General features: G+C 50.6%; 3 protein-coding genes across 6 annotated transcripts in view; 1 reads left to right on the forward strand and 2 right to left on the reverse strand.

Annotated features, from left to right (window-relative positions):
* The window catches only part of LOC113213447 (gonadotropin-releasing hormone II receptor-like), a 113,795-nt gene that overhangs the window by 103,092 nt on the left and 1,260 nt on the right, over positions 1-9,443 (reverse strand). The window contains exon 1 of one of the 2 annotated variants that reach the window (XM_052275685.1): positions 1,016-1,143. The exons of the other annotated variant lie outside the window; for it this stretch is intronic. The gene's annotated coding sequence lies outside the window, so the exon portion shown is untranslated. Of the gene's footprint in view, positions 1-1,015; positions 1,144-9,443 lie in introns of those variants that run through there. 2 annotated transcript variants of the gene reach the window in all.
* LOC113213504 (putative mediator of RNA polymerase II transcription subunit 12) lies at positions 962-3,122 on the forward strand. Its single transcript, XM_026432595.2, has 3 exons — positions 962-1,742; positions 2,066-2,235; positions 2,329-3,122. Exons 1-3 carry the CDS (start codon positions 1,001-1,003, stop codon positions 2,563-2,565), a joined length of 1,149 nt encoding a protein of 382 aa, XP_026288380.1. The 5' UTR covers positions 962-1,000; the 3' UTR covers positions 2,566-3,122.
* LOC113213475 (uncharacterized) overlaps positions 3,689-9,443 on the reverse strand; it is a 66,921-nt gene continuing 61,166 nt past the window's right edge. Inside the window, exons 1-4 of one of the 3 annotated variants that reach the window (XM_026432556.2) lie at positions 5,259-5,358; positions 4,923-4,976; positions 4,133-4,197; positions 3,689-3,861 (exon numbers count right to left, since the gene is read on the reverse strand). In XM_026432556.2, coding sequence (XP_026288341.1) covers positions 3,736-3,861; positions 4,133-4,197; positions 4,923-4,959 — 228 coding nt within the window. In that variant the 5' untranslated portion in view covers positions 4,960-4,976; positions 5,259-5,358 and the 3' untranslated portion in view covers positions 3,689-3,735. Of the gene's footprint in view, positions 3,862-4,132; positions 4,198-4,922; positions 4,977-5,207; positions 5,359-9,443 lie in introns of those variants that run through there. The other 2 variants (XM_026432557.2, XM_052276811.1) reach the window with 2 other exon arrangements.

Genomic DNA, 9,443 nt, shown 5'->3' on the forward strand with positions numbered 1-9,443 from the left:
AGGGAGGGAGGGAGGGAGGGAGGGAGGGAGAGTAGCCCCCGAGCCACCGCCACCCCCGTCGCGCGGCACCCGTGGATGGGAGAGGGTTGTTTCTGCACGGCGACAAGACGGCCAACGGATCACGTACCGCTGAGGTGGCTCTGACCTCTGACCCGCCACCCGCACCCGCCCGACCTCCAAGGCGAGGACATCATTGCCGCCATTACCTAGAGATCTGAACAGGGGTCGGGCAGACGAAATAAAAAACATGAGGGGAGGGAAAAGGAGAAAGAGAGAGAGAGAGAGAGAGAGATCAAAACCGCCGGCGCCACGGCACTGCCCACCGCCCCGCCCCCGTCCGACCAGCTTCTCGGTGTTAAAGCAGCCGGCTCTTCACAGGCGGCCGGAACCATCTGTCATTTTCTTTCCTCCTCAACTATTTTTTCTCCTTTCCTTTCTCACCGCTTCATCCAGGCGGCGGTGTGCGCGCTGGCCGCCCACGCTGTTCCGCCGCGTCCAACAACCCACCCTCTCGCTCCACGGCGCGAACGGCCCGAGCGGAGAGAGAAATAGCGGAAAGGATGGAGCTGGAGGAGGCCTCTCTCTCGCTCTCTCTAGCGCAGTTAAGCCCTTGCGTTCTCTCTACAGCTGCAGACGGCAGACCCGCTCCTCTGCGGAGATGTCGGGAAATTCGTCGTTGTCGTCTGCTCGGCTAATCCGTCCGCCCTCGGGACCCTGCGGCCTGGGGCAGGTCAGTTCCCACCCCTCCGCTCCCCCTCCCCTCCCCTCTGCCCGGCCGGGCCCGGCGCTCGGCGGCCGGCGGTCGGGATCCGTTCCCACACTGGACGTCCCTGGGAAGACAAAACCCCGGAGAGGAGGCACCCTCGGCAGTCAGTAGGACAGTGACCTTCGGCGAGGGCGGAGCGGAGCAGACGACAGAGCCCAGCTCAGACCACAAGAAAGTGCCCAGCGGTTCGCGGTTCGCGTTGAGACCCGCATCACGTCGCAGTGCAGTGACGACATGGTCGTGCCTTACCTCGGAGCTGCAGCGATGCGCCACCAACAGATGCAGCAGCCCCCGGAGACAGCTGTCGCAGCTGCCCAGACAGCCCCTCCGAGTCCCAGCAGTCAGCAGGTGCAGTTCATCAGGTTGCTGCAGCAGGCAGAGCGGCGCCACCGGGAAACTCTGCAGCGCGCCGTGAACGCCGAGAACCAGGTCCATCAACTGCGCCAAGTGTTCCAGCAGTGGCAGCTCCAGCTGCACGACCAGCTCCTGCAGAGGCACAATCAGGTTCAGAGCCAGCTGCACAGTGTCAAAGCCGATGCGCAACAGCAGTCCCACCAGGTGCAGAACCAGCTGCAACTCATACAACAGCAGCATGTGCACCAGCAAGTGCAGCTGCAGCGCCAGGTGCAGAAGCAGATGCAGGCCTTGCACGAGGCCATGGGTCGTCAGCAGAGGGCGCAGGAGCAAGAGAACCAGCGCGTCCGCGAGCAGCTGAAGGACATGTATACCTTCCAGCAGCTGCAGTCGTTCTCCCACGAGCAGCACCTGGGCCAGCTGCAGGGCCAGATGTTCAACCTGGAGCGCGGCCACCGCGCCGAGCGGCGCAACAGGCAGATCTTGCAGCGGCAGATGCAACAGACGCGCAGGTGGCAGGAGCAGGCGCCACCGCCCGCCTCGCAGCCAGCTGCACCCGCCCACCCCTGCCCCGATGACGACTGCTGCCCCTGCGAGTTCCCAGAGCACTGCCCTTTTAATCGTGAGTATTTAATATTTTCTGTCCATCCGATAAGGTGAGGTCAGTGGCGCGGGCAAGTTTGAACCGGCTCCGCTTTCCCTCCACCGCCTCCACGCGGGGTAGCGCCGGCGGCCTGCCGACACGCCACGCTCAAGCTCGCGGGCATGGAGTGTCTACGACCTGGCTACCCGGGCCCTAAAAGTTGTGCTCACTAGAAAAATATCTGCATGCCCAAAATCAACTTACTGGTCCCAATAATTCCAAAATATACCCCGCTACAAGGAAATAAATTAAATTAAACTGGACTGACCATAATATACTAATGGGTTTCAATTTGTTAACAGCTTGTTTCCCTGAGGACTGCAACGGGGAAGTGCCTGAAGGACCAGATGTAGGAGAATGTCTTCTCAGAAATATACGGTTGGGCCTTGTTGATTCCACGTGCTCTCAGTGCAACTCGGGGTGTTTGGGTTCGTCACCTAAGGAGCAGAGGAGACAGAAGCGACCTGAAGAGGTAAGTATTGCATCTTAGTTTGAACCTTATTTTTATGACCTTCAGTGTGAAAGAATTTTACCTAACAAGTTTACTTTGTATTATTGTTTACAGAGTGAGGATGGTTACTTGGCTGATGATGAAGCAAGCTTCTACTCTGTTGTTTCTTCAGGACAAAGCAGCTCTTTTAAGGAAGAGCGAAGACAAATTCTGCAGGAAGTCAGAAATCTAGAGAACACTCGCATGGCTCCCCGATACAAGCAAGTTTGGAAGCCTCTACGTTGTTTCCGGTGTGGAGAGTTAGGCCATCTTGCAACATTTTGTGAAAACATGCCTACCACTGTCCTATAATAATTTTTATTGTAAAATACTAATTTTAATTGTTAGACTTTTGTTAGATATTTGATAATTTACGCTTCAACATCATTCCTTTGCAAAGGCCCTGAATCTTGTTTGAAATTGTTTGATCTTGTTATATTTCTCTGACATGTAATTTTTTAAGTACGGTGAATTATTTTTAATTTGGTCTTTACCCACTATAAGTTTGGGTAGTTTGAATGTTGAATAAAAAGCCATCATTGGTTTCAATTGTTTGAGTAAAAATTTTGTTTTTTAAATAAAATCTTGACGCGAAATGTTGGTCTTAATCAATGCCCTACATCACAAATAAGAAATTGACACCAAACTAGATTTAGCCAAAAGTAGGAGTCTTGTATGATTGGCTGAGATCGAACAGTACTAAAAAGTACTGTACTATATACATATTATTGGAAAATAATTTCAGCTTGGATTTCTTAAAAATGTAAAACTTAGAAAGAGCTGTTTAGTGGTGGTAGTTCCTCTTCTATTATTTAAGTTAAAGACTATCAATTCCTTGCCAAATTTAAAACTTTTCCTATTGTTCAACATAAAGTACCCCAGGACACGATGCTGATGCTCAAGAAAAAATTTAACCAAATGTTGCAGGTGTATCAAGTTCGGACGAAATTAGTTCAGACTTGCCTAGGTCTCCTTGTAAGAGTAAGAGACGTATCAAATTCAGGTTAAAAATAAAAATGTAACATGAGTGGACAATTAAATGAGCAATCAGAAAATATGTGCATAACTCAGCCAAAAATGATTGCATTGAACTAGTACAGCATCCTACTTCCTGGGAATTTTGCTTTAGGAAAGAAGATGTTGAGCCAGTTAAGAATGATTTCGGTGTCTACACTAACTATAAATGTACCAACTTTCCTGGCACCGAACCGTCATTTGTTGGATACGTTCTAGTTGTGAACCAGCCTATCGAGACCTCCAATTCTACTTTAACATTTCCAACTGAAGACAAAGATGCCAATCTAAACCCCACATAACTTTTCATGCCCCCAAAAGCAGAAATGGAAGAGTGTGCTGCAACTCTGTATCCCTAAATTTCTAAAACCCCAGCAACAGCTTGATATGAATGAGAGTTGGCCAAAAAGACGACAAAAGATTAATTTTTTTGTTACATTTATTATAAATGTAGAACTTAATTATAACTTATTTCTTCTGGGCAGCCTTGAATGCTGCAGCAGCCTTTCTCTTCTCAAACATCTTAAGCTGAGCCTTGGGCTTCAGGTTGTGCTTCTTGGCGAACCTCTGGTTGCGCAAGAATTTGGCATCGACCTGAAACACAAAAAGATACCCCTTAGCATTAATAATGCTCAATTTGGACATATGAATATAAATTTATCAATTGCAAAATATCTTTCTAAGAAGTATCTTTTTGCAACATAGCAGGGTTTAGACAGGGTATGATTGTCATTTGTTGGATATTTTCGAGAGGAATATCGGGGCCTCTGATTGGCTGATTTCCAACTAGAATGTATACAACAAATGACAATTGAAGCCAGTCTGAATCCTGGTATCGAAAATTTTAAAACAATTTAATACTTACACCAAGGGTAGATTCGTGCCTGTTGTTGGTGGGCTTCTTGATGCCATTTCTATGGGCCTTGCGGTCTGCAATGAATAAAAATGCAATCAGTACAGGATAGCAATTAAAAACAAAATATATTGATGCTACTGGTTAACATGTCCATGCCTTCAGTAAGACTAATCAAACCATCATAGAAATCAAGGTAGGACAAGAGTCATCATTGGCAATAGACAGTACACTGACAATTTAAAAAGCATACCCGACCTCAGAAAGACTAATCAAACCATCATGGACATCAAGATAGGACAAAAGTCATCACAGGCAAACAGAACTATGCTTTTGACAGTTTGAAAATGGAGCAAGCAGCCTCAGAAAGACTAATCAAACAATCAGAGTCATCAAGACAAGACAAAATTCATCATAGGAAAACTGCTCTGCAAAAGCTAGGCTGCGCACAAATTCAAAACAGCCCCATGAAGACAACAATAACAGTTACAATTGAAGTGCAACTAAGGCCCAACTCTTAAATCAGAAAATCCTCGGATGTCGAGGAAATATGGGATATAGGTAACTGATACATCACACACAGAGTATGCAAGTATGATAAACAACATTCGTACCATAACCTAGTTATGGGAGTTAGGTTGAGTTCAACCAAATAAAAACTAGGAGGCGATTAAGTAAAAATTTCCACTTGGTGATAAAGAGAGATTTCAGGGGAGGAGAGCGGCCGTATTTTAATGGAAGTTGTAGTAGCCAACCAGCTCTTCGTGGCAAGAATCGAGCCGATAAACGAAAATGTACTCACTCTGGTTGTGGTTGGTGTGGTTCTTTGACTTGGCCATGGCGAAGTTTAGAGATCCTGCAACAAATAATAAACATTTAGTCTCAAACAGGAATAACGACAAAAATAACTTAACACTAGGGATAGCGACAGGTTATGTTTTCGGCGAAGCGGGAGCCATGAGTGGACACAGTCTTGGCATTAGACCCGGCATTAACACATACAACCGCAGAAACACGAGAGTTTCCAAATTTGAGACAAGAAAGGTATGAAATATCGATCAAAAGGAAACTCTTCACAAAATCTTACAATTTAAACGTCGATGGATTCAAATTAAAGGCGAGCCCTAACAATACTCACACTGATCGTCAACTAAAACAACCGGAAAAGGATCCGAAACCGGATAAGAGTCACATTTATTTTTTCGTAAAGCTTCTTGCCAACTGCTGAAAGAAACACAAAATACATTCAATTTAACACCACAGCTTCAAAATCTCCACCGTTTTCTGATTTTATGATTTTTAAAAATCTGAACAAGTATTTAAAGTTGACAATCAATGCAGAATCGCCTCAACCAGCTTCTAGCCCTCACTTTTGTCGAGTTGCCATGCCTGCGGGCTCGTCGCAACCTCCAAGCCAATCAGGTTCGAGTGAGAGGTGGCGCGAAAATTCAAACTCCACGGCTGTTTGCTGTCGACTCGTGCGCGGAAGAGCCCCCACCCCTTCTCCCCCACCCACCCTTGGTAACCCCTGGCAGTGCGAGAGAGAGGAAAGACATTTCGTGTCTGAAGTCATTCCAGCCCCATCCGTGGGTGAAAGCGCCGCCGAAACACAGCGCCCATCGATCAGCCGAGTGCGTTCGGAATAACCTGCCGTCCGCGCGATCATTCGCTCCACCGGCTTCTGCACTCGAACGCAGCCCTCGATCTACAAAGGCCGTGACATTCGGTCATCGGGGGTTTTCGAATTCCGTTTGAAGCACTGCGAGGCCCGCGTGTTTCTCAGGCGAATCGCTTCTTTGTTTTCTGGGTCAAAGACACCGTCTGTTAGCACGTGGCATTGGAGGTTCCGGCTTCAAATAGCAGCATTTTTCTTTCAACATAAAACCAAATCCTTGGTCCGATTAAAGTCAGATGCAGTATCAGCATCAGCTGTTATCAGGTGCTCTCATGTTATTGTTTAAAGTGCCCTGTCTTTTAGAGACTGGAAAATGTTGCCCAACTCGGCGCCGCACTCGTGTGCTGAAGACACAATAGGGGTGGATTGGCCATCCAAAGTTTATGTCATCGACCGAACGTTTGGCGCGGTTTTTCGCTCGGGCGCCTCCCTATCCTCGCGCCTGCACCTCCACCATTCTAATGACAGCCTTTATCTCTGCGAGGTCGTAAATAGACGAGGGCGGCGGAGCGATGCGCCCCCGGGCCGAAGGCACGCCGAAGGCCCCGGCGGACAGAGACACGCGAACCTTCGTGCACTTGGTGTGCTGCAGGGGGTGAGACCGAGCGGCCCCCGCCCCGAGGATGCTCCGCTGTTCTCTGCTCCCACTGACCCACAGGCCCGCAGTGATGACGGCTGTCAAACTTTCCGATTTTAGTTTCTCACTTTGATGTTTCTCGCTGCTTGTCTGGGCTGGCACAAATTACAGCTCAGGAGGTGAGGCAGTCGTGGGTCGCAGAGGTCGAGCAGCCCTCCCTCGCCTCGGCACGGCAAAAGTGAGCAGGAAACGCTCCCCTCCCCCCTCTTCGACCGCTCTGCTCTGCCCGTTCGAATGTAGTGTAAGAATTTTCCCCGTAGAAAGTAAGTACGTCATCGGGGCATCGATCACCGAGGCAAACGCCAGCCGAGTGTTTGACGGGAAACTGACAAACTCTCCCCCCCCCCCAACAATCAATCCTTTCGTACGTGGGCGCAGCGCGCAGCAGGAACATGAGATAAGCGAGTATTTCATTCGGAAGGAATATGTGGAAAAACACTATAGATAAAAAAAGGGGTAATTTCTTCTGTTTTGGAAAAATTTTTGCTGTATTTTTCTTGTTGTCTATCTGTTTGTTTACGAGATAAAATTATGTGTTGCCCGTACCAATCACCCAGCCCGAGAGCCTGTTCAACTCGACGCCGATTAGACGTATAAGCCTAATAGTAGGCGATGACGTTTATTTTTGGAACATTGAGACGTCCCTAGGTAAGACGTGTACTTGGTACGAAAATAGACCCCAACCTCTAGAGGACATCAAGTAGAAGTCGGAGTACTATTTATAAGAACCCTCCTCCACCTTTTCAAATAACACAGGCGATAATTGTTTATTGACGTTTCCATCGAACAAAAAGTAAACTTCGCTGATAGTTGGTTATCGACTGGCCGCCGATGACACGTGCAGCAGCGCGCTGCAGGGGAAAGTAAACGAACGGCGGACAGGTCATGTTCATTGCCAAGGGCGCGGCGCCGGGCAGCGCGTCCCGGGCCACGACTCAGTTCGATCGGCGTGTCGTGTCGTGACGTCCGCATGATGGCCACTCTGCCAAAACAAATTGAAGCAAACACACGACCATAATCAGTTCTGGCTGACGGAGGGGGGAGGGGGTGCACTACTGTCGGTTGCCTACGTACAGGGAATTCCCAGCGCAAATTGCCTACCTTTCAGGTGGCTCACTAGAGGCCAGGTCCGCCCTCCGGCTGGGGGTCCACGAGACTATACTGCGGACAGAGACTAAAAAACCTGCGACTGGACCTGAGACGGACATGAGACTGGACATGAGACCGGAAATGTCCAGTCTCATGGTCCAGTCGCAGATTTTTTAGTCTGTGTCCAGTATAGTCTCATGTGTACCCCCAGCCCGCCCTCCGCGGCCAACCATAATCCGCGCCTGCAAACCACAGTCTTAATATTGGCCGCGCAGTGTACCCTGCTGTCGCGCACTGCTGACGCGCGCCACTGCTTTGGCAGGCCTCGCTAATGGTCACGGCCAAGGGACGCCTCCGGAGCAGCGGCGGCGCGGGGAGGAGAGAGAATAACCTGACCGAGCTCCGCGCCATCAGTGGAAGGGGAATGGAGAGTGCTTCTCGGAAGCGGCCCCCTTATTACATGTCCATTATCGGACGCTCTCGCTGTGTGTGTGTGTGTGTGTATGTGTGTATGTGTGTGAGGGGGGGGGGGCTGTTGGTCACATCCCCCGGAGCCGCTCATCGCGCGTCGCCATAAGGTCACAAACGCAATGGTCGCTCTCTCTATCTCTGAGCACGCGGCGGCGTGGCCTATACTACTGTACTGGCCAAAGTCACATAACCGGCGTATTGATTCACTGGAGAGGTGCGGCACACGCCTTTCATTTTCAAGGTCACCGCGATAGAGGCGCGGCGCGGCGGGGTCGTCGCGTGAGCGGCGCGGGAGAGAGAGAGAGCGAGAGAGCGAAAGGGTGGAACCTCGCTGTGTGAAAGTGTGAGCGGGATGGAAAGTGCTTGACCGCAGTGAAATTAAACAATCGTTAAAAAAGAGAGTGACAGCAGCGCACTGAGAGTTGGTTGAGGCCAGGGTTGTTTGTTGTCGGTTGTTGTTGTTGTTTGAGTGGCACGCCTGGGCTGGGCGGAGGGAATAAAAGTGGTCGTGGTTTCAGATCCTTTTGTATCGCGGAAAACAAAATGTCTTCGCTCTTTGCTTGTCCTCCTACTTTTATTACTTTCTCGATTACTTTCAGTGATGACTTTGCGAATTACGAGTTCGAAGAAATATTGTTACTTTATTCTTTCACCCTTGCAATCCGCTCCGATTTTTCAATCTCTTGGCGCCCAATTTCCGGCGTCTGGCTTCCGGCCTCCCTGTAGTGCCGCCGCCCGCCCCCCGCTCCGTCTCTGTCGCTCCCCTGCGCTGCTCCCATTCCCTTTTAGTGCGACAGAGACGAGCTGCCCGCCGCCGTGAGAGCGAGAGAGACGAGCTGACCGCCGCCGTGAGTGGGAGAGAGACAGAACAGAGGCCTCGCTGGGCCCGTGAGTGCGGGGGAGAGCGGCTCATTTGCATTTTCATGTTGGGGGTGAACGGCCTGCGGTGCAGCAGCAGCAGTCGTCGAGCCGACCAGGCCGGTGTGAAGCAGACGGCACGGTAAAAAGTATGATTTTTAAAAAGTAAATAAGGGCGTGTGCTGTGACTGAAGAAACCCAAACAAGGATTGATCGGACTGACACTCAAGCCCCATAGCCAATCCGAGAGGGGTTCCAGTCGAGTGGAAGGGTGAAGGGTCAAGGACTCGAGGGACACCGACTGCGAACAGAAGCGTCGCACCTCGGGCTCGAGCGTGGGAGAGGTCAAGTGGAGAGCGTGTGGTTATTGTGACTCAGGCCTGTGACCAGCTCAACCCTCCACAAAGGCTGACGACGGCGTTCGACGGGCCCCACTCCGACTGCGCCGCCGTCGACTCCACGCGGGTGGACTGCCCCGCTCACCCCCACGGCTCGCCATACCTCCACCAGCTAAACCGCGGAGTTCAACGTCCTCCCCGGGAGGTGGGGCCACCGCACCGCCGCAACGCCGGCAGCCGATGGGGTAGCAAGGG

This window comes from Frankliniella occidentalis, unplaced genomic scaffold (genome assembly GCF_000697945.3).
Source record: "Frankliniella occidentalis isolate FOCC.00 unplaced genomic scaffold, Focc_3.1 Scaffold1, whole genome shotgun sequence".
Classification (NCBI taxonomy): Eukaryota; Metazoa; Arthropoda; class Insecta; order Thysanoptera; family Thripidae; genus Frankliniella; species Frankliniella occidentalis.